This window comes from Borostomias antarcticus (assembly GCF_949987555.1).
Source record: "Borostomias antarcticus genome assembly, chromosome: 4".
Lineage (NCBI taxonomy): Eukaryota > Metazoa > Chordata > Actinopteri > Stomiiformes > Stomiidae > Borostomias > Borostomias antarcticus.
This window is the reverse complement of record NC_140237.1, coordinates 25,834,012-25,858,931: the sequence shown is the minus strand read 5'-3', so window position 1 is coordinate 25,858,931 and position 24,920 is coordinate 25,834,012. Positions and strand designations below refer to the sequence as shown.

Here is a 24,920-nt window from a genome sequence, read left to right as displayed (position 1 = left end):
AGGGTTGTCCCAGACAGGGGTACCAGCTCACATCAGGGGTGTCCCAGAGAGGGGTACCACCTCACACCAGGGGTGTACCAGACAGGGGTACCAGCTCACATCAGGGGTGTCCCAGAGAGGGGTACCACCTCACACCAGGGGTGTACCAGACAGGGATGGAAAGGAAATGTCCCGCTCACATTTTCCAATTCGCATTTTTGTCCCCCCCCCCCCCCCCCATGGTGTTAAATAATCTAGAGACCAATACAAAGCAGCTGTACCGGAAAATGTCCACATAGCCCCAACACACACACACACACACACACACACACACACACACACAGAGGACAAAAAACATTTGTGGGACATTTCGGTTTGCGAAATTGGGTGAAAGCCATCCTATCCTGGTGTGTCTCAGCCTAGACTAGACGGGGCTAGACCAGACCGGCCTAGACCAACCCAGCCTAGACCAGACGAGCCTAGACTAGACCAACCCAGCCTAGACCAGACCAGCCTAGACTAGACCAACCCAGCCTAGACCAGACCAGCCTAGACTAGACCAGATCAGCCTAACCTAGACCAGAACAGCCTAGCCGAACCCTGCCTAGACCAGCCTAGCCTAGCCCAGACCAGCCTAGCCCAACCCAGTCTAGACCAGACCAGCTAGACCAGACCAGCCTAGACCAGACCAGCCTAGACCAGCCTAGCCTAGACCAGACCAGACCAGCCTAGACCAGACCAGACTAGACCAGCCTAGCCTAGACCAGACCAGACCAGCCTAGACCAGCCTAGACCAGCCTAGACCAGCCTAGACCAGACCAGACCAGACCAGACCAGTCTAGCCTAGCCTAGCCCAGCCTAGCCTACCCCAGACCAGCATAGCCCAACCCAGCCTAGACCAGATCAGCCTAGTCCAACCCATCCTAGCCCAACCCATCCTAGCCCAGCCCAGCCTAGACCATCCTAGACCAGACCAGCCTAGACCATCCTAGACCAGACCATCCTAGACCAGCCTAGACCATCCTAGACCAGACCAGCCAAGACCATCCTAGACCAGACCAGCCTAGCCCATCCTAGCCCAACCCATCCTAGCCCAACCCTGCCCTGCTCTCCAGCAGCTCTCTCTGCAGCTGGGTCAGGTACTCAGCAGAGCCCCGTACTGTACAGGATATATCTGGGACAGAGGTCATCCACACTGACCTGCCTGCTACCCGGGAGAGACAGAGAGAGAGAGACGGAGGTAAAGAGAGCTAAGAGATAGAAAGGTTAAAAAAAATGGACCACTTATTTATAACACTTTGAGAATGTGCTGGAAGCGGTGTGGGTTTTCATGATTGGATGGCGGTCAGTGGAGAGGCAGCCATTGAAACAGGAATCCGGGTTATTATCAGGGTGTGTGAGAAGTGAACCGGACTGCAGGGATTCTCACGCTAGGTCGCGGGCCGTCTGTCGAGGTCAGGGGAACGAGGACCCGCCATTTAGTGCTCCTGCCTGGTGCTCCGTGGCTCCTAAAACACGTGTGAATGTGTGAACGAGGAATCGCTGGAGCACACAAGGCATTTGAGGCCGTTTATTAGGTGCAGGTAAAACGACTAACGTTTCGACAATTACATCTTCATGAGGATGTAATTGTCGTCTGCACCTAATAAAAGGCCTCAAATGCCTTGTGTGCTCCAGTGATTCCTCGTTCATACTCTACCGTCCCGATCTGAGAAGCACCAGGCTGGCCTTCACCAGCTGACGCGCGACGAGTATACCCTCTTTTAGTTTCACATGTGAATGTGTGTGTGCCTGAAATATATATATAGTGTGTATGTGTGTGAGAGAGAGAGAGAATACTCACTAATTATCTAAATCCAAAAACATTTAAATTCTACAATCACCTAAAGGAAAGTGACCCAGACACGCTCCATGACAAAGCCCTCACCTCCAGAGAGGCCTCTCAGCCAGCTGGTCCTTGGACAGTGACAGACCCCAAAACGAAGGAAGTCCTTCTATACAGACTCAGTGAGCACAGCCTCGCCATGGAGAGAGACAACCACAGACAGACCTGCTCCCTAGAGAAGACAGACTGAGCACCCAGACAGACTTGCTCCCTAGAGAAGACAGACTGTGCACCCAGACAGACCTGCTCCCTAGAGAAGACAGACTGAGCACCCAGACAGACTTGCTCCCTAGAGAAGACAGACTGAGCACCCAGACAGACCTGCTCCCTAGAGAAGACAGACTGTGCACCCAGACAGACCTGCTCCCTAGAGAAGACAGACTGTGCACCCACTGCACACAAGAAGAGGTGGAAACCGAGCTTCACTTTTTAACTATCTGCCAACTGTACCAGGACATCAGAGACACATACTTCCCACAGATTACAAACGCCCCAAAAGATTTTGAAAACTTTGACTAATGAGGAGAAAAAAAAAGTCTGTATCTTCTGGGGGAAATACAGCAATGCTCAAACACAGCAGCGAGATTTGTGAGCAGTTGTGACAGGAAAAGGACGTCCAATGGAACACAGCCACCCTAAAGACTGTCAATCAGTATCCCTGAACACCACACTGAGCACTGTACACACTGTACATACAAATTTAAAAGTTACTATTTAAATACATTAGTAAATATTACACTTACTTATTCACTCAATTCACCTATTTGTATCTGCATTTATATTTGAACAAGGGCTGTCAATTTAACGTGTTAATTAGATTAATTAATTATGCAAACATTAACACGTTAATAAAAATAAAAACACAAATTATTTGCATTAATCTATTTCGATCAGCGATTTAGTCAGCTGTAGGGGTCACAGTTGCTGCATCATTACCTGATTTAACATTATTGAAGCGACGAACTTGATTTGGATCTGAATGACCCTGTAGGCTACATCGTGTGTCACGCAAAAGCATCATTGCCTTCAAACAAACTCGATGAGGTGGATTATCACTTTACTTTGCCCTCTAAACGGAAAGTTTACTTAAAAAAAAAAAAAACTCCCAGATGGGACAGTTAATAAGAGCGTGGTGGTGTGCAATATCTGCAAGAAAGTATCTGCATTCCAAAGTTAGCCAAACTTATCCTCTCAATGCTAAACATGTTAGCAGCTGTCAGCCCCAGTAGCCTACTAGCGGGCTTTGCCAACCCACACTCACTGAGAGCAGTGTCTGAATTAACAACTCTACCTCTGAAAAATCGACAAACTCCATCGCAAAGTGGATCGCTGTGGACCGCAGGCCAATTTCAATGGTAGACAAGGGCTTAATGGAGTTTCAAATTGCTTCCTCCGATGCAACTTACAAGACGCCTTCAAGAGGCACGGTAGTTACAAAAATCCACCAGCTGTATGATACTGAAAAGACGACAGAAATGGAAGTACTGGCACAGGCCGAATATGTTGCTCTGACCGGGGATCACTAGTCATCGGTCAGTAATCACAATCACAAAACCACAATAATGTAATGTCTTTGAATTTAATTATCTTAAGGGTACAGGAGGAGAAGACTGACATAGAGATTGGATACTCTGCTTTGCCATCACTCAATGGATATGCGATCAATTTGTGATTAATCACAATTAATTAATTACAGATCATGTAATTCATTAGATAATTTATCGTTTGATAGCCCTAATTTTAATAATTTTCTGACTTTTCGTGATGTTTGCTTGTAAACGTATGTTTCCCATGCCAATAAAACCCTTTGAATTGAATTGAATTAAGAGAGGGAGAGAGAGGGGGGGGAGAGAGAGATGGTGAGAGAGGGAGAGAGACAGTGATGGAGAGAAGGTGGAGAGAGGGAGAGAGAGTGATGGAGAGAGGGGGGAGAGAGAGAGTGAGGGCCCAGTAGAGTATCCATCTCCATGCCAGTCTTCTCCTCCTCTACCTTGAGCTGGGTATCAATAATGGAGCAGGGTGAGGGATGAGGGGATATACATCTTTCATGGACTGACTCCCCTCCCCTCTGCCGCCACGCTCTCTTTCACATGCACACACTCACACACACACACACACACTCACACGCACACACACACTCATTCACTCACTCACTCACTCACTCACTCACTCACTCACTCACTCACTCACTCACTCACTCACTCACTCAGACACACTCACTCACTCACTCACTCACTCACAGTCACTCATGAATGATCTCTCTTTCCATCCCTGTTCTCTTTGCTCACTGCCCCCCCCCCCCCCCCCAGGTGGAGCAGTTCAAGCAGGACCCCAGCCCCTCCAAGTGTCTTCACTCTGTCTTCAACGTGCACACTGGGGACGAGGTGTACACCAACAGTGACTACAGTCACCTACAGGTTCCTCCAGATGTCCTGTCCTGTACACTCCACTCACCTTCCATCACCTACTGCACTGAGACATAGACTCCATCCTGACTAGACAGACCCCTAAACCATAGACTCAATCCTGACTAGAAAGACTCATAGACTATAGACTCCATCCTGACTAGACAGTCTCATAGACTATAGACTCCATCCTGACTAGACAGTCTCATAGACTATAGTCTCCATCCTGACTAGACAGTCTCATAGACTATAGACTCCATCCTGACTAGACAGTCTCATAGACTATAGACTCCATCCTAACTAGACAGACTCATAGACTATAGAGTCAATCCTAACTAGACAGACTCATAGACTATATACTCCATCCTGACTAGACAGACTCATAGACTATATACTCCATCCTGACTAGACAGACTCACTCTTTCTCTCTCTCTCTCTCTCTCTCTCTCCATCTCTCCTGGTGTCCCCCAGATCGACGCGGTGTCTCTGTTCCTGCTCTACCTGGTGGAGATGATCTGCTCCGGTCTCCAGATCATCTACAACACTGACGAGGTAGGTGGAACCGGCGGAACACGCTGGACAGGTGGAACCGGCGGAACACGCCGGACAGGTGGAACCGGCGGAACACGCTGGACAGGTGGAACCGGCGGAACACGCCAGACAGGCAGAACAGGGGGTGGAGACAGAACCGCTAACGGGTGATATTTGTGCTCGGCAGCCACAGGCTCACAGCCTCTGCTACCCAGGCCCCTCCTCACATGACCTGGTGACATCACCACTGCTGGTGACATCACCACTGTCACATCTAGAGGCGGTTACCATTGCAGCACTGTACCTGTGTTGCTGTTGCTGGATGTTTCTGTCGTTATGTAGTCGATACATCCTTCTGTAGCGAAGCCTTGGGGAGAGTTTAAACTTCACTAATTAAGTTTCTTCTTTTATAGCCTGAAGGCATGAAGGCTTTACTTGCAGGCAAAGTGTGTGTGTGTGTGTGTGTGTGTGCGCTTTAAATGGCTGCCCTCGGACAGAATGTGTTTGTTAATCCGTACTATAGTTGTTGTGGGGCTTATCTTCAAACGTTGAGTTGTTTTACGATTTCATGCTGTAACACAATTATAGTCAACATTCACTTTGTTTACATGGGGGGGGGGGGTGCCACCCGCTATTACAACTTGACTCCCCCCTCCCTCCCTCCTCTCCCTCCCAAAGGCAAATAAATTGGCTATGTCGCTTTTATGGGTCCAGTCCTATTTGCGGAGCGGATTCCATTTGCATGTGTAAACAGTGTTTATTGGACTGTGTAACACAATTACCGAACAGGAACGCGAAATCCGCAGGCGTTCTTTTACCCGGTATTAATACCATCAGAACAGACTAGGAGAGGAACAGAGGTCTCATTTGGGTTGTTTTGTGTCTTTTCTGTTAATTTGATAATCCCATCATTCTGCCGGATGTGTCAGATCCTTGCCGTAGCTCAGTATTTCACACCATGTGCAGCATCATCTTAAGCCTGTAGAAGTCATGGTTTGAGGCCTTGTTCAAATCCTGCATGGATTTCACAGATTGATAAGTATTATAGTGATAAATATTGGCAATAGTTTTCTGTGTGTGTGTGGTTGTGTGTACTGTATGTGCGTGCACATGTGTGAACGCGTCTGTGTACTGTATCTGTTTATGTGTATGTGTGCGTGGGTGTGCCTTAAAGGGCAGAGAGGGACAGAATGACAGGCAGAGAGAGAGAGAGAGGGGGGGGGGACTGAGGAGAGAGAGAGAGAGAGAGCTCCATGGCTGCTGGCCTGTAACATTCATTAAGATACCATTAAGATATGGCAGAGCTCCGCTGCGCCGTCATCACTTCACTCACACCCAGGAGAGAGAGAGAGAGAGAGAGGCAGGACTGTCCTCGTCCCTGTCCTCTCCTCCTGTCTCCCTCCTCCAGACCCATAACCTTGTCTGTCACGTCTCCCCTCTGGTCTCACTCCACTCACTCCCGGGTTGCTCAGCCGCGGTGTAGCTTAACACACTGCTGGTCTCTCTGCTGGTCTCTCTCTTCTTGTCTCTCTCTGCTGGTATCTCTGATTTTCTCTCTCTGCAGGTTTCTCCCTGCTGGTCTCTCTCTGCTTGTCTCTCTCGGTTTGTCTCTGCCTGCTTCTCTCTCTCTCTCTGCTTGTCTCTCTCTGCTGGTCTCTCTCTGATTGTCTCTCGCTGTTTGTCTCTCTCTGCTTGTCTCTCTCTGTTTGTCTCTCCCTGCTTCTCTCTCTCTCTCTCTGCTTGTCTCTCTCTGCTGGTCTCTCTCTGATTGTCTCTCGCTGCTTGTCTCTCTCTGCTGGTCTCTCCCCGCTTGTCTCCCCCTGCTTGTCTCTCCCTGCGGGTCTCTCCCTGCTTGTCTCTCTCTGCTGGTCCTTTTATATGCAGTATGATACTGCTGCCGCACACATGGCTGTCTTTCTAACCAAACAGCGTACAGTGCTGCAAACACAAGGGGATGAAAGCAGTAACACTCTGTTAGTGCAGGATGGCTGTTAATGAAGTCAGTATAATGCGCTATTCTGTCCGTGTTGGTCCTGTGACCGTGGATCACCCGCTTTGTTTGTTTGTTTTTGCTTATTGGTTTTATCTGTCTGTGTTTAGGTGTCTTTCATCCAGAACCTGGTGTTCTGTGTGGAGCGGGCCTACAGGGTGCCCGACTTCGGCATGTGGGAGAGAGGCAGCAAGTACAACAACGGAAGCACCGAGCTACACTCCAGGTCAGGAGGATCTCTCTCTCTCTCTCTCTCTCTCCCTTTCTCTCCCTCTCCTCCTCTCCTCTCCACTTCTCTCCTATAATCTCCACTCCTCTAATTTCCACATTCACATATCTCCTCTCCTCTTCTCCTCTACTCTCTACTCCTCTCCTGTCCTCTCCTCTTCTCCTCTCTCCTCCTCTCCTGTCCTCTCCTCTCCTCTTCTCCTCTTCTCTCTCCTCCTCTCCTGTCCTCTCCACTCCTCTTCTCCTCTACTCTCCTCCTCTCCTCCTGTCCTCTCCACTCCTCTGCTCTCTATTTATTCTACAACATCTTGATAATCATTTCCAATTCCTTCAACAGCTTATCTCATGCAAGCCTTGCTTTCCCTGAAGTAACCAGATCTATTGGCAGAGACCTTCCTGGGCAGCCAGCAGCAAATATTACACATTCACTAGCGCAGAGAGACACCCTGCAAAACTAGGACTGACCTTAATAACATTCATCCCAAGCACATCCAGAAATCATGACCAAGCAATAAACGTGTTATGATTATGTAAGAAGGCACATTAACATGTATGAGTAGTATGCTTATATAGAACAATTGTGGGGTCAGGGTTCATATTTGATTATGCAGATTTGTGCAGAGTTGATTATCTTGATGTAGTCATGCAAATCCCAAGCACATTAGCAATGTGGAAACAGATGGGACATAAACTCCATACCCCATAATGCCGATGGGTAGCTCAGAATCCCAGTAGGTTCTCTGTTCCAACTCTTAAATCACTACAACCAAGCCTTGTGGAAATCATTATGGAACAGTACTTAATGTCCTTGTGGAATTGAGTTAATGCAGCAAAGAGTCTCCAAGATATCATTGTTACAGTACTTCTCCCCATTTTAAACAGGTGCTTTTCAGATGACCACTGCTTGTTCTCAGTCTAGTGTCCACCTGCAGTCCAGCTCTCTGCTCTACCAGTGGCATAATTTCCTTTCCTGCTTCCATGTCGTCTTTGGGTTGAGGCTGACAGCCCTGATTCAGGCACACAGGGTCAACAGGTCTACACAGCTCCAGAAAGCCTTGTGTAGTCAGACAGTACAGTGAAGGCTGCTGGTGTTTGTGTCAGAGAGCGCTGGCTAGCGGTGAAGGAGCCTGAGGGAGCTGGGTGTCGGCCCTCCAGAGGCTCTTGTCTCTGGCATCTGCCTTCCCGCCCTCAACCTGATGATGTCATGGAAGTGGTTCTGATAGGCCGTCTCTCCCTCAACCTGACGATGTCATGGAAGTGGTTCTGATAGGCCGTCTCTCCCTCAACCTGACGATGTCATGGAAGTGGTTCTGATAGGCCGTCTCTCCCTCAACCTGATGATGTCATGGAAGTGGTTCTGATAGGCCGTCTCTCCCTCAACCTGACGATGTCATGGAAGTGGTTCTGATAGGCCGGGCCAGGGTCCCTCGCAGAGAGAGCTGCTGAGAGGAGAATGAGAAGCAAAATGGCGTTGACTTTCCCTGAGAACAGGGCCCCCCCCTGTGGGAAATACATCTTATGCACAGTATATGGTCCTAATAGCCAGCTATTATATAGACAGGAGGCCTTGCTCTGCTCTGGGATGCCTTGAGCGTTGATGAATGCTCACACCATGCTATATATAGTAATGCTACTACTACTACTACTACTACTACTAATAATACTAATAATACTAATAATAATAATAATACACTTTATTTGTATAGCACTTTTCATACAGACTGTAGCTCAAAGTGCTTTGCCATTTCAGCACACAACACAATGACATAATACATAAACCACACATGAAGAGGGAGAAATGGGAAACAATAAATTTGCAGTGATGAGTGAGGATCAGTAACATTAGCTAACCAAGTAGGCTGATCCATAGTAGGTGATAGCTTTAGAAATGTGTCAGTCTTAAATACTTGTATGTTTTGATTGACACAATTATATAGGCTATTTCCTTATCAGAAATCTTTTATTAGTTTCATAAATTGCCTTTATGTGGGATACATTGATTGATTCATTGATTTAAAGATAAGATCTGAACAGCTTTCAAACAAGTATCATTTCAGTTTTCTGTAAAATCATTGTCAAAATCTTGGCGGGCAGGGAGCTGGCGCCATTCAATGGTATGCGGTATTGGGTGGGAACCATCAATTATAAATACTTCATAAATAATTATAAAAACCTTGACCTACTACATTGTAAATGTGTCAGTAGTCCAGATGCATTCATGAAGATCAGAATGTTTGGATGCTTACCACTGCTTTACATCCTACAGTGTCTCTGATAGGTTTTAGACATTGGTGGCATCTACAGTAATGTTACCAAACCCTTGTTTGTAAAGTTGTGTTTTGCACTTTCTTAAAAGTCCCCTCTGTCTACAGTAACGTGTGACTGTTGTTAGGTGAGTCTGTTATATATTCTAAGAGTGTTATAGCAGCAGTAGGAACTCAGATGTTCATTGAACTCCAGAGTCCATCTTGATTGTTGTCTTGTGTCTCCCAGCTCGGTGGGCCTGGCCAAAGCTGCACTGGAAGCCATCAACGGATTCAACCTGTTTGGAAACCAGGTAATAATACACTTTATTTTGATAGCACTTTTCAAAACAAGGTTACATTCACAAACCAAATAAAACAATTAAAATAATACACAAAAACATTGTAAAAAAAAATACAATAAAAAAGGAGCACTAACAACAACTGCATAAAATAAATGCACCTCATCCATCTGTATTGCCTGAGCCGTGGGTGTATCTGCAGCATTATGCAAACAAGAGTTCCTCACAGAAAAAAAGGACATTTGAATTGATTTGATTAATTTGTACCATCCCTGGAGCGGGATGTGTCTGGCCTGTTATTCATCTCGGCTGTGTGGAGATTGCATTACAGATAGAGGCTTGGTTTCTACTTGAAATCAAGAGGCCCATTACCGCGCTGTGTATCATCAGAGGTCTGCAGATGAGCCCGCCTGCTCACCGTACATTTCCCCCAGCACCACTGTCTGAGAAACCCAGTCCGGCTCAGGGGAGCTTCTGCAGTGATGCAAATCTCTCAACATCATTGTGGGTGTTGTGTTGGGGATTCTTATTGAGTTTGGCTGCGTAGCACTCTGGGCGGAGGATGCGTCTAACTAACATCTGTGATAGATTGCTGGCGATCATTCATTCCTGATTTCTCTTTTCCTTTTTTGGGAATCGACCATTAGCAGGATTAATTTGTTTTGGTGTGTGGGGAAGCAAAGACAGGAAGAGTGAACATCTATTATATCTGCTAATGGATTGGAAAAGTGAAGGCTTCCACTTAGCAGTCTTATTCTCCTGCAAACAGAATTGTTTCCCCTTGTTCCATTCATCTGCATGAAAGGATGTTGTTCAAGCGCTAACACTGAACTGCTGAACACACTCCCTCGTCTGATTGGCCGTACAGACCTCCCATGTTAGAGCAGGCCGCCTCTACACTTATTATACACATTTACTGTTACACACTTGTTACTTACTCTATACACTTGTTATTTAGACTTATTATACACTTCTACTGCTATACACTTGATATTTACTCTTTCTATACACCTCTACTGTTATACACTTGTTATTTACTCTTATTATACACGCTTGCTGTTATACACTTCTTATTTACTCTTATTATACACATCTACTAGTGTACACTTGTACAGTACTTGTGTTGTTCTGAAAGTACTACCTACTTTGATACCTACCTGCTTCTCCGTTTGCAGGTACGTACATGCACTTGGTTTAGCTTACCATGCGCTCTGCCTGGGTAGGGTTTGCACTCACAGACCTATGTTTGGGGCCTTGTCAAACAAGGTGAATCATCGTGTGAGCGTACTGACCATACCGGCTCTGCTGCTGGTGACTGAGGAAGCTAGACTTCCTCGCAAAAAAAAAAAAAATTGGCAATACAGTCTGGACTTTTAGCTGCCCAGAACGATTTCAGTGGGCGGGAGTACTTAACTTTACTCCTTCAGCCAGCGTAACAAAATGCCAAATCCAGTCGGAAGAAACATCTTTTCCTCAGAGAAACCCCGCTAGTGCATACTCTTGTTCTTGTTTAATTGTTGTTATTGAGTCTATTTCTGGAATAGATGCCCTTCTGTACAACTGCACAACTGTTCTACTAACGTTAACCTTACTTGCTTGTTACTTCGGGAGACTGTTTTTCCAGTGGCCTATATTTCATTTTCACACATCAACTACGAGAACCAATCAGGGGCTGCATCCCCACTGGGCAGAACAGCAGTTAAAATGCAGCATTGAGCCAAGCTAACTGAGAGCCAAGCTAACTGAGAGTCAAGCTAACTGAGAGTCAAGCTAACTGAGAGCCAAGCTAACTGAGAGCCAAGCTAACTGAGAGCCAAGCTAACTGAGAGCCAAGCTAACTGAGAGCCAAGCTAACTGAGAGCGAAGCTAACAGTGAGCCAAGCTAACTGGGAGCCAAGCTAACTGAAAGCCATGATAACTGAGAGCCAAGCTAACTGAGAGCCAAGCTAACTGAGAGCCAAGCTAACTGAGAGTGAAGCTAACTGAGAGCGAAGCTAACTGAAAGCCATGATAACTGAGAGCCAAGCTTACTGAGAGCCAAGCCAACTGAGAGCCAAGCTAACTGGAAGCCATGCTAACTGACTGAGAGCCAAGCTAACTGAGAGCCAAGCTAACTGAAAGCCATGCTAACTGAGAGCCAAGCTAACTGAAAGCCAAGCTAACTGAGAGCCAAGCTAACTGAGAGCCAAGCTAACTGAGAGCCAGGCTAACTGAGAGCCAAGCTAACTGAGAGCCTCTCTGTGCCATATACAACCAGAAGGGTCTGTTAATGTGCCCCCTGATTACTAAAGCCTTGTTCAGAGAAGCGGAGCAGGTCTGATTCATCCACATTACATGGTGCCAGCATTAGAAGCGGCTGAGGACATCACCACGACCTCTGGTCAATAAAGTTGTATTTTATCTGAAAACAGGAGGTTATGTGGACCTAGAAAATGAGCTGTTACAGTAGCAGATTTATTCACTCATGTGAGTGAGTAGGTGTGTGTGTGTGTGTGTGTGTGTGTGTGTGTGTGTGTGTGTGTGTGTGTGTGTGTGTGTGTGTGCGCGCGCGTGTGCGTGCGTATGTGTGTGTGCCTGTTTGTGCGTGTGTGCGCGAATATGTGTCTGATAACATAATGGCCTGGGCCCTGGGTTGTTCAGATGATTGGATGGCTCTTCATGGATGTCCTCCCACACTGTGCTCAAAGACCACAGAAAAACTCCCAGAGCTGGAACATCAGCCTGGTGTTAATGGCTTGGTTGCATAAGAGCGGGTCTCTGAGGTCTGTGGGTTTGTGAAAGCAGAGTTTGATCTGCGGAGGTGTGGGGTGTGATAGGCAGGATTTTAGAGAGCTCAGATCGCTGTACTTCAGACAGAAATAATGTTTCGACATGAGTAGAGTGACAACGGTGGAGGTGTTAGAATTTACTCCAGAGTGTGTGTGTGTGTGTGTGTGTGTGTGCGCGCGTGTGTGCGTGTGTGTGTGTGTGTGTGTGTGTGTGTTCATCTCTCTGTGTGCTCTGTGTGAGTAGGTGATGACATTGGTGTGTGTGTGTGTACTGGTCCCCTGTGTCCCACTGCAGGTTGTGGAGATGGCACAGACAGCTGGTGTGTGACAGGCTAGTATCATGCCATGCTGAGAGCAGCCTGTGGCTCCCAACCAAGCCAGCCTGCCCTGCCTCCCCCGGCTCTGTAGTGGCAGGGCAGGAAGACAGACTTTTAACGGGCTTTTAAAGTTGTAGTGTGTGGATGGAACTGGAGCTCCACCACACACTTTAGAACAGAAGATCTACTCATCCAACCTCTGTAGAGCAGAGTACAGTGGAGTAGAGCAGAGTACTGCAGAGAGCTTTGTAGTATGAAACTACTTTATCATTATTATAATATCAATCGAATCGAATGCGTTTAAATACCGGGCCCAGGTGATTGTTCTGTGTTCTATGTTCTGTTCTGCAGGGCTGTTCCTGGTCAGTGATCTTTGTGGACCTTGACGCCCACAACAGGAACAGACAGACCCTGTGTTCCCTTCTACCGAGAGAGTCCAGGTCACATGTGAGTCCAGACACACACACACACACACACACACACACACACAAATATACTGTACTCTTACACACACACACACACGTCACACACACAAACATACTGTACTCTTACACACACACACACACACATGCACGCACACACCGTCTAGTAACCTGTTCTCCAGCGGTTTGACAGAAAAGCTCTTCTGGTTGTCATCACTCTGTAGGTGAGCTAGACTCTTAAGTAATTATACTCTATTGAGTGAAAGTGCTGAACAGAGAAATGTCAGACAATAGTAATGGCAGACATAGTCTGGGCTGGAGGTGAGGGGGGGGGGGGGCTGGGATGGGGACGAGTCTTATTGGAGTAAAACAGCGAACCTCTGAATTATGCATGAGTCTCAGACTAATATGTGATGAAATGACAGTTTAAATGGTGGGAAGAGGCCATTAGTGCAAAGTGGATTCCCTGCCACTACTCTCCTTTCTCCATTTTCTATTTAACTGATTATAAAGTTAAATGATAAAGAATAAAGGCTCCTACAGTATCTGTCTGTCTGTCTGTCTGTCTGTCTGTCTGTCTGTCTATCGATCGATCGATCGGTCTATCTAATATATCTATCGATCTAATATATCTATCGATCTAATCTATCTAATCTATCTATCTAATCTATAACCCTCCTGGCACCTTCTGCAACACCGTTATAACTCCATAGGTTATAGCACTGCTATAACTCCTTCATAGGTCTAAATTTCTATTATAATTCCTTCCTAGGTTTTTTGACTACTGTTATAACTCATTCATACTGTAGGTCTTTTGGGTACAGTTTTGTTGCTTCCCTCTGGAAAGTGCATTGTGATGCCTGTGTGTATGAAATAGGCCTATCCTAGATTATATAAATACAGTTTGATTTGATTCTTATAAACTCCTGTAGTGCACAGACATTGAATCTCCTTTTTGTGTCACCTTTCATACCCCTCATAGCCCCGTTCTATAACCTCTCTATAACCTCTCTGTAACCTCTCTTTAACCTCTCTGTAACCTCTCTGTAACCTATCTGTAACCTCTCTATAACTGCTCTATAACCTCTCTGTAACCTCTCTATAACCTCTCTATAACCTCTCTGTAACCTCTCTATACAGTAACCTCTCTGTAACCTCTCTGTAACCTCTCTGTAACCTCTCTGTAACCGCTCTATAACCTCTCTATAACCTCTCTGTAACCTCTCTATAACCGCTCTATAACCTCTCTGTAACCTCTCTATAACCTCTCTATAACCGCTCTATAACCTCTCTGTAACCTCTCTATAACCTCTCTGTAACCTCTCTATAACCTCTCTGTAACCTATCTTCACCTTCATAGAACACGGATGCAGCGCTGCTACCCTGCATCAGCTACCCAGCCTTCGCGGTGGACGACGATGCCCTCTACAGCCAGACGCTGGACAAGGTGGTCCGCAAGCTCCGCGGGAAATACGGCTTCAAGCGCTTCCTGCGCGACGGCTACCGCACCGCCAACGAGGACAAGAACAGGAGACACTACAAGCCTGCCGAGATGAAGGTAGAGTGGGCCTGGACACCTGGCTGGTCACTGCCTTCCTTACTTTGTTTTCATGTCTTTATTCAATACTCATATGGCATTTCCTTCCGTCCGTCCGTCCGTCCTTCCTTCCTTCCTTCCTTCCTTCCTTCCTTCCTTCCTTCCTTCCTTCCTTCCTTCCTTCCTTCCTTCCTTCCTTCCTTCCTTCCTTCCTTCCTTCTCCCTTGTCCTCCCTCATTTCTCTCGTTCATTAGTTAGATGTGGACGCTCTAGGGTCTAGTGAGAGGATGTTTCCTCTCCTGGACACACACTACGCCTGGTCTGAGACCTAGAACCCCTCTCACCAGGGAATCTGCGTATTCATGTGTTTTTACTCTAAAAAATCATCTCGATCTGAATTATGTGTTTTGATCCGTAGCAGGTCTGTCTGATGTTCAGAAACAAAAGGCTTCAAATGGATTACGATTAGCCGAAATTAGATAAGGCCTCCTCTGCACTCTGATTTGACCTCTCTGCACCGGCTGTTAATCCCTGATTCGCCGGGCGCCAGAGGAGCGTTCTGCCGGACAGCCGTGTGATTCCTGACCGCTGAGGGCCGATTAGCTGAGGGCTGATTAGCTTGAACATCGGCCGCAGAGCACGGCAAACAGAATAGCAAAGCAGGGCAGCTACTTAACACAGAGCAAATCACAGTATTAGCCCCAACACTGACCTCCCTGAATTAATGAACTGGGAGGGAGAGAGAGACAGAGAGGAGAGAGGGAGACAGAGAGAGAGAGAGACAGAGAGAGGGAGAGAGCGAGGGGGGGAGAGAGAGAGACAGAGAAAGGGAGAGAGAGAGAGAGACAGGGAGAGGGAGAGAGTGAGGGGGGGAGAGAGAGAGAGACAAAGAGAGGGAGAGAGAGAGTCAGAGAGAGGGAGAGCGCGAAGGGGGGAGAGAGACAGACAGAGAGAGAGACAGAGAGAGGGAGAGAGCGAGGCGGGGAGAGAGAGACAGAGAGAGGGAGAGAGCGAAGGGGGGAGAGAGAGAGAGACAGAGAGAGGGAGAGAGAGAGACAGGGAGAGGGAGAGAGCGAAGGGGAGAGAGAGAGAGAGACAGAGAGAGGGAGAGAGAGAGACAGGGAGAGGGAGAGAGCGAAGGGGGGAGAGAGAGAGAGACAGAGAGAGGGAGAGAGAGAGACAGGGAGAGAGAGAAAGAGAACCGGGAAGTAGAGACAAAGATAGATATAGGACTGAGAGAAGAAAACAAAAGGGCTAAAGAGAAAGAAAGAGAGTAAGAGAGAGAGAGAGAGAGGGAGGGCAGACAACAATGCAGAAAGAGGAATGGAGAGAAGAAGAGGTGTGTTTTGTAGGATGCTGTCAGGCCAGATACAGACGAGCCAAAGCTCTCTCTGTTCAAGATGAATCACCAGAGGATTTAGGCAGGGAGCTACTGCATCAACAGACCGCATTCAGCTGCGTTCTGCTATGGGCTAGGCTGGCAGGAAGTTATTATAACACTTCAGACGATGAATTGCCAGATCTTCTGCTCATGCAGTATGGTGTGTTCTGTTGATGTGAAGGGGTGTGGAATAAGGTACCGTAGCATCACATATGCAGCTGTCTCTGGGCGTTTTCTCTTTTAGTCCACTCTAGTCCACTTATTTGGTTCACACCAGATTCGAAAATTGATACATTGTTTCATTTTTGAGAACCTATTCTTGGGTTCTTGTCCGGACCAAATGATGAGTTGGTGAAGCGAACCAAAATGCACACTCATTTCACTTATTGGTCAGATGTTTTGGGGGCGAAAGCCCCAAACTGCTCTGTAACTGGTCCAGGTCTGTCCACGATTCATCTTTGCAGAAGTCTTCGCCCCACAATGCACCGGGCAGCCAGCTACGGGAGCTGGTATAATCCAATAGTGTGTATTTTCTTTCTTGAGTTTGGTCAAATCGAGGTCGGATCGTGTTCTCACTACACAAGGACCGTACCAATGTTCACTTAGGACCAGGGGGGGGGGGACCACATTTTCGAGGAGGGATCGTTACGGTCGTTTTGGCGCTCACCCGAGTGCGATGGCTGCATTCACACCAGCCCCAAACGAACCGCACCAAGGGGCAAAGCGAACTCTGGTACAGGGCAGGCTGGGCCAGAGCAGGTGACTGATGGTGTTTACCACCGCTTCTACACACAGACCCACAAGCAGCCGGACCTCCCCTGTACTAAACTAAGCCAGTAGAGGGGGAGAGTAGATAACTGATCCTAGATCAGCAGCCAGGGTCAACTCATCTCAGGCTGCTTTCCCCAGCAACAATGGCCTCGTGACTTCATTTAAGAGCACATCACGGTTCTCCATTTTCTTTCAGAGGGAGAGAGAGGGGGATAGAGAGGAGGGGAGAGAGAGATAGTGAAGAAGGGGAGAGAGAGATAGTGAAGAAGCGGAGAGAGAGATAGTGAGGAGGGTAGAGGGAGGGAGAGAAGGGGTGAGGGACAGGGAGGAGGGGAGAGAGAGAGCATGTGATGTTTTTACCAATCTGTGGTGCAGCTGAGGCATGGATCCCCTGGGATATGTATTTCTCTCTCTCCGTCTCTCCCTCTTTCTCTGTCTCTCTCTCCCCCTCTCTCTCTGTCTCTCCCTCCCTCTCTCTCTCCCCCTCTCATTCTCTCTTCCATATCCATCCGTATTCCACTTAGCGTAACAAAACTTTTCCCAAATCCAGACGGAAGAATGACAAAAACATGTTTTTGTGCATACAGTACTCTTCTTGTTTAATTATTGTTAATGAGTCTATTTCTGCAATACTGCACTTATGGCTGTGTTTAATCTACTAATGTTAATATTACTGTTTGTTGCTTCGGGAGACTGTTTTGCTACAGGAACCATTACTTCTACTGGGGGGAAGAACAGCAGTCAACACAATCCCTGATTGGCCTAGTTCACGTTTATTTTTAGCCATTTGAGATTTATATACATTGGAATTTGTTGTCGTACGAGCTCACGAAAAATGAGACCAATAAAATAATCCATAATAATAATAATAATAATAATAATAATAATAATAATACTATTAAAACACATTTACATAATAATAACAAACACACACACACACACATTGATTCTTTTTTGGATGTGATAGAAATGGTGCTCGAACAGCACATAGCTCCGCCCATGAATGCATTTCGTGGCTGTGTTCACGCAAACGTGCATGTGAGCGGGATATGTTTTGTATTCGTTAGGTCGAGAGCTTTATGTCAGTCCAAACCCTGTGTCTCTGTAACCTTCCCACATCGAGATATGGCCGTTTCAAGCCCCCCTCACTCCCCCCCCCCCCCCCCCCTCACCCCATTGACAGTGAATGGAGGTGAATGGGTGGCCGTGTTTGGGTGGCTTGTGGACCTGCCGTGATTTCGATCCTCTCCAAATTGTAATGGGTTCTGAATTGGCCGATGATACACTCCTCCACCGAGTTTCCTGAAAATTGGTGTTGTAGTTTTTGAGTAATCCTAGTCCAAAAAATGAATTGAGGTGAACGGGCGGGCTGGCCGTGTTTGGGCGGCCTGTGGACCCACCCTGTGATCTGGATCCGCTCCAATGAATGGGTTCTAAGGTGGCCCATGCTACACCCCCCAAAACATTAAAGTTCCCTCTCGCCCTGTGACGCTGTTGCAGATAATGAACAGATAACTCTTAAATATGGAAACGAAGTTGAAACGCCATGTTTGATCTGCTGTAATATTCTGCCTGATAGCTTTAATTCATCCTGTCATTTAAGACCACTGCAGTGGGAGAGAGAGTGTGACCACTCAAATTAACTGTCTTTATTTCATTAAGCTATAAGCTCTCTTATCTCTCATTGCCATGGAGATTATCTGGGGAGCCAAGATAGTCAAGTCTTGATTACATTTTCTGGGAGGTTGAGAGAGCTATTATACACCAAGTCTAGAGAGGCTCACGCATCAACTACTGCTACAGATTTCCTCAGGGCGACCAAAGAGTGAACATTCGTCGCAAAGTGAAGCTAGCAGATAAAAGACCTGGTTGAAGACGTGAAGCTTCTCTCTGAAGCTCACAGCTCCTGTGTTTGACCGCCACAGGCTTAGTCAGGTTCAGGTATTTCTGGTGAGATGAATCATCAATCCTCTCGATCCTCTGCCTTTGTTAATTTAAGTGGATGTGTTAGAGTGTGTGTGTGTGTGTGTGTGTGTGTGTGTGTGTGTGTGTGTGTGTGTGTGTGTGTGTGGAGGTGTGCAGTGGTGTGTCAGATAAAGCTTGCATGTCTTCTACAGTGCTCAATGAGGACATAGTCACATTCACAGTAAAAGCTGGACTACATGTCCTTCCCACCAGACTCAACCTGCTACTGTGTCTGCTTTCCTACTCAGTAGGGATGCACAATTAATCGTGAATTCATCGAAATCGCGATTATGACCTCCGCAATTAACTAATCACAAAAGGCCGCAATTAATGTGATTACTAATTTTGCTTTGAATTGAGTGTGCTAGGTCTACACGGACCAATCACATGCGTTCCCGCTGAGTGCGCTGTGTGCAGCAATTTCACTGAGAAGACAGATAGCCGTAGGTCAAGACAAGTGTCACAAGTGTACCCGCAGCCGTGAGTAGTGAAAAAATTAGCAAAAACGAGGTCAGTGAGTTGGTAGCAAGAAAGGGATCAACGTCCATGATTTGGGAGCATTTTGGTTATTATATATTAATATTATATATTAAATATTAATCACAATTATTAATTGCAATTACCATTTGGAATCAAATAATCGCAATTATCATCTTTTGTCATAATCGTGCAGCCCTACTACTCAGAGTCCTCGTTGTTTGCATCACACCACTGAACAGGTCACTGAGTCAATGTCACACATGAATGGCTGTTATGCTTACAGAGGAAGGTACATACAGTAACATGTCATGACAGAATAGTGGACGTGATATAATAGTAAATGCCATATCTAATTCCAACCACTGATAATGTAAGAAGAATGGATGATCCGCACATTGTAGCTCCATTTAACATGCTTTAATCTGTGATGTTTCGAGCCACTGGTCTTCTTCAGATGTCTGAAGAAGAGCAGTGGCTCGAAACGTCACAGATTAAAAGCATGTTAAATGGAGCTGTACTGTACGGATCAGCCATTCTTCTTAAGAGTGTACTTGTTTTTGATCCAGCACCTGCCTAAAAAGGTTTGAATTGATGTGCGTGCCATTTTTTTTTTTTTTCATTTCAAGACTTTGGAGCAGCGTACGAGAACGCTGTCGTGCCAGCTCTGTGTTAGCTCGAGACTTTAAAAACAAGCCAGTCACCGGAACGAGTCAGAGGAAGGAACTTTCCAGTCCAGTAGGGCGGCAATATAAGGGGGTAGTCTACCGATAACTGCCTTAAAGATATACAGATACCAGTGATGGTCACGCTGAGCTGCTAGGGATGACCAACCAGAGGTCCAGACCAGAGTCAAGAGGTTTCAAGGTAGAGGCTGCAGCGTGCCGATAAATTACGTCACTGTAGTCAAGAACAGATAAAAATATTGAAACCCACTACTCAACATGGTATTTTTAAAAGATAATTTTTCATCAATCTACAGGCCTAGATATTTATACTCTGTGACTCTCTCTATTTGAGTGCCATTTATTGATGATATCTGTAATTTATTATAATCAATATTTTTAGCCCTTGAAAATAACAAACTGTTTTGCTAACATTGAGTACAAGTTTAAGATTAAAAATACCTCTTGCAATGCAATAAAAGAAAGCTGCAGCTTTTCAGTGGCTGAATGCACAGAATCTGCAGAACAATAGATAACTATCGTCAGCATAACAGGACCCAGCACTGAACCCTGAGGGACTCCTTTGGTTAAGGACAGGAACTCAGACCGGACATGACTGTCTGTCTGTGTGTGTGTGTGTGTGTGTGTGTGTGTTCAGGGTGAGGTCAGTGGTGTGTTGGTGAGGTCAGTGGTGTGTTGGTGAGGTCAGTGGTGTGTTAGTGGAGGTGAGGTCAGTGGTGTGTTAGTGGAGGTGAGGTCAGTGGTGTGTTAGTGGAGGTGAGGTCAGTGGTATGTTAGTGGAGGTGAGGTCAGTGCTGTGTTAGTGGGGTGTGGATGTGAGTGTTTCTGGTTGGCTGAGATCTGATAACATTGAGTTTATGTCAGTTAAACTGCTTCAGTCTTAGGGACACTGAGGGCCAGATATCTAGAGATACTTTGAAAAACATATTACTTTGCAAGCCTGCAGGCAAGCACTCTCATGGATCTGCCAATTCTCTTCAGACATGCTTTTATTAAAATCAAATTTTCTTTTCTCTTCCAGCTCTTTGACGGGATTGAATGCGAGTTTCCCATATTCTTTATCTACATGATGATTGATGGTGAGTCATGCCAGATCAATAGTGCAGTGATGTCTTGTGTTATAAAGTGTAATTGTTATAGTGAACATACCATACCCTGCAGCTTCTCAGTATGCAGCTTTTTGTGTGTGCGTGTGCGCGCACGTGTTTGTGCATGTGCGTGTGTGTGCGTGTGTGTGTGTCGGCCTGTAGGAGTCTTCAGAGGAAACCGAGCTCAGGTGAAGGAATATGAAGAACTCCTGCAGCCAATCATCTTCCAGACCGTTGAGGGTGAGTCTCTGTAATGCGTGTTGTAAAAAAAACCTCAGTGGCCCCCTGCCTAGCCCCACCTCTCGGGACATTACTCTCATTAGAGTCACGGTACTCATGCTTATTTATCCACCCCACGCTGAGGGCCACTTCCACCGATGCCTGTCACTCAGAAGCAGGAGGGCCCTCCTGTAATTACAGTGCTGTTCCAGTGCCGGGCGTCCCGGAGGTAGGGTTCCTCAAGGCTGTGACGGTGCTGGATGTACCCGGTACGGTTCTGCGTCGCTGTGTGGGAGGTGGCTCCAAAAGAAAGCGTGTGTCTGGGGTGAAAAGTTAAAAACTCTGCGTGAACAGTTGGCAGAGGGAGATGTCACACCTTTCTCGGTGTCTACAGAAGTTCATACAGGACAGCTGGATGATATGAACCTCCCTAAGAACCCCCACATAGACTACCTGTGTCTGACCTCCCCCTTAGGAAGACATGGGCCACCACATACGGTACCTGCTATCTGTTCTATGGGGTATGCTGAGAACCAAGTACTACCACGTTCCTGTCTGGTTCTGACCTGTGTTGTGTTGGTCTCCAGGCCACGCTGTGATCCCCAAGTACTACTATGTTCCTGTCTGGTTCTGACTGGTATTGTGTTGGTCTTCAGGCCATGCTGAGAACCAAGTACTACCATGTTCCTGTCTGGTTCTGACTGGTGTTGTGTTGTTCTCCAGGCCATGCTGTGATCCCCAAGTACTACCACGTCCCTGCCGACTTTGTGGAGGCGGAGCAGAAGAAGCGCGGTAGCCAGAAGCGTTTCCCTAGCAACTCGGGCCGTGATGGGATGCTGTTTCTGTGGGGACAAGCACTCTATAACATCGCCAGACTGCTCGGTAACACACAGCAACACACGCCAACACACCAACACACACCAGTACACACCAACACACACATGGACACCCTATATGCCTGTGTGTCTGCATTGACCTTCTCCTCTTGTCTGTCCATCTGTCTGTCTCACCGTCCTGACTTGTCCGTACGTCTGACCAGTGGATGAGCTGATCAGCCCCAAGGACCTCGACCCCGTCCATCGCTACGTTCCCCGCCAGGACCAGAGGAACGTCAGCATGAGATACTCCAACCAGGTGAGACGTCCTCCGCTCCCTCTGCTCTCTCCCTTTCTCTGGTTCTCTCTCTCCGCTCTCTCTCTCTCTCTCTCTCTGTCCGTTCTCTCTCTCTCCGTTCTCTCTCTCTCTCCATCTCTCTCTCTCTCTCTTTCCCTCTCTCTCTCTCTCTCTCTCTCTCTCTCTCTCTCTCTCTCTATCTATCTATCTATCTATCTATCTATCTATCTATCTATCTATCTATCTATCTATCTATCTATCTATCTATCTATCTATCTATCTATCTATCTATCTATCTATCTCCTTTTCTCTAGTTCTCTGCTGCTCTCTGTATGAGCAGGGAGCAACAAAGATGGAAGGAGATGTTATAATGATAATGTACTGAACTCAAGCTGAGAGGAGAGAGAAGGAGAAACAGAGGCGATGAAAAGAGGAGAGGAATGGTTAGGGTTAGGACAGAGGAGAGGGGGGGGTTAGGGTTAGGATAGAGGAGAGGGGGGGTTAGGGTTAGGACAGAGGAGAGGGGGGGGTTAGGGTTAGGACAGAGGAGAGGGGGGGTTAGGGTTAGGATAGATGAGAGGGGGGGTTAGAGTTAGGACAGAGGAGAGGGGGGGTTAGGGTTAGGACAGAGGAGAGGGGGGTTAGGGTTAGGACAGAGGAGAGGGGGGGTTAGGGTTAGGACAGAGGAGAGGGGGGTTATGGTAAATGGTAAATGGTAAATGGACTGCACTTATATAGCGCTTTTATCCAAAGCGCTTTACAATGGCCTCTCATTCACCCATTCACACACCAATGGCGGCAGCTGCCATGCAAGGTGCTAACCTGCTCATTGGGAGCAATTTGGGGTTCAGTGTCTTGCCCAAGGACACTTCGACATGTGGACAGGAGGAGGCGGGATTCGAAACCGCCGACCCTACAATCATTGGACGACCCGCTCTACCACTGAGCCACAGCCGCCCCTGTGTGTGTGTGTGTGTGTGTGTGTGTGTGTGTGTGTGTGTGTGTGTGTGTGTGTGTGTGTGTGTGTGTGTGTGTGTGTGTGTGTGTGTGTGTGTGTGTGTGTGTGTGTGTGTGTGGTTTTAGGGTTAGTGTTAGGACAGAGGAGAGGGGGGGTTAGGGTTAGGATAGAGGAGAGGGGGGGTTAGGGTTAGAGTGGGCATGTTCAGGGTCACACACAGGCATGCACACACAGACGCGCGCACACACACACACACACACACACACAGAGCAGAGTAGTTGGTCTTGATGTGACATGGTTGTGATGATTGTGTTGGTTGTGATAGTTGTGATGGATGTGATAGTGGTGATGGTTGTGGTGGTTGCGGTTGTTGCGGTAGCTGTCTTTGTGTTTGCCTGTGCGTGTGCGTCTGTGTGTGTGTTTGTGTGTGTGTGTGTGTTGCATGTGCGTGTGTGCAGGTGGTGTAGTGCTGTGTGAGAGGAAGATCGTGGTTTTAGGCAGTGCTGAGCTAGTAGTTCTGTATATTCTAGCTACTGTATGTTAGTCAGGGGTTCAAGCTAAATTTAGGTCTGTAAATTCAGCAATATCCTCTACTATAAATACTCTGGTAGGCTTATACATTAAACATGTATCATGTTTTAATGTGACAGAGATGCATGGCGTACCATGGCGCCTGAGGGTCAGATGTATAATTCGATGTGATCATCTAGCTACTGTCTAGGATCCACGTACTTGTGTTGGAATTCAGTTAGAATACATGATGCCATAATACATTTTCAGTAGGGTGGAGAATATCACTCTCTGAGCTGGAACCTGAAATTCATATTAATTCATGAATACTGAAAGTAATTTTGAGTCGGGGGGGAAATAAACTTCAGTCAAATGCTGATATAGGGAGGAATCCTAGCGAGTGGTGTGATGTGTTCCGGTGCTGGGTAGTAGATAAAGGAATGGGTTCTGCTGAGACAGAGGCAGGTAGGGGGCTGTTATCTACCAGGACGGCCGTATCGGGAAGGGAACCTGAACGCTCTTCGTTGAGGCTTCATTCCATATGAGAGGAGATGTGCTAGTCAGGTTCAGGGCAGCGGGGTCTGTCAAACACACCGCAGGGAGCTTCAGAACATACTCATGCACACACACACGCACACACACCCACGAACACACAAACACACACAGAGCCACGCACACACGAACACACAGACACACACACACGAACACACACAGACACCCACACACACACGCACACACGAACACACACACACACAGACACACACACACACAGACACACACACACGCACACACACCCACGCACACACGAACACACACAAACACACAAACACACCCACGCACACACAAACACACACAGACACGCACACACACACAGACATACACACACACACATTTAAGAATACACTCACACACATGCACACACACACACTCACACACACACACACACACTTCAGAACACACTCCACAGATGAACACGTGATGAGACGCAGGAGAGGATGGGTTCCAGGAATGAGCACATGTGTGCAGACGCGGAGCACACGCACACACACACACACACACACACAGACACACATGCTTACAGCTTACTTGCTGTTTGTCGACGCGTACGCGTAAACAAGTGCATTTTTTGCAGCGCATTAATTTCT

At 47.0% G+C, this 24,920-nt stretch overlaps 1 protein-coding gene across 3 annotated transcripts in view; it reads left to right on the top strand.

Annotated features, from left to right (window-relative positions):
* Window positions 1-24,920, top strand: part of phkb (phosphorylase kinase, beta) — a gene marked incomplete at its 5' end in the record, with an annotated part of 71,587 nt that overhangs the window by 14,423 nt on the left and 32,244 nt on the right. For all 3 annotated transcript variants that reach the window (XM_084436713.1, XM_084436715.1, XM_084436714.1), the window contains 10 exons: window positions 4,174-4,281; window positions 4,741-4,821; window positions 6,901-7,016; window positions 9,512-9,575; window positions 13,000-13,095; window positions 14,431-14,628; window positions 20,909-20,966; window positions 21,138-21,215; window positions 21,918-22,076; window positions 22,234-22,328. In XM_084436713.1, coding sequence (XP_084292839.1) covers window positions 4,174-4,281; window positions 4,741-4,821; window positions 6,901-7,016; window positions 9,512-9,575; window positions 13,000-13,095; window positions 14,431-14,628; window positions 20,909-20,966; window positions 21,138-21,215; window positions 21,918-22,076; window positions 22,234-22,328 — 1,053 coding nt within the window. The remainder of the gene's footprint in view (window positions 1-4,173; window positions 4,282-4,740; window positions 4,822-6,900; window positions 7,017-9,511; window positions 9,576-12,999; window positions 13,096-14,430; window positions 14,629-20,908; window positions 20,967-21,137; window positions 21,216-21,917; window positions 22,077-22,233; window positions 22,329-24,920) is intronic.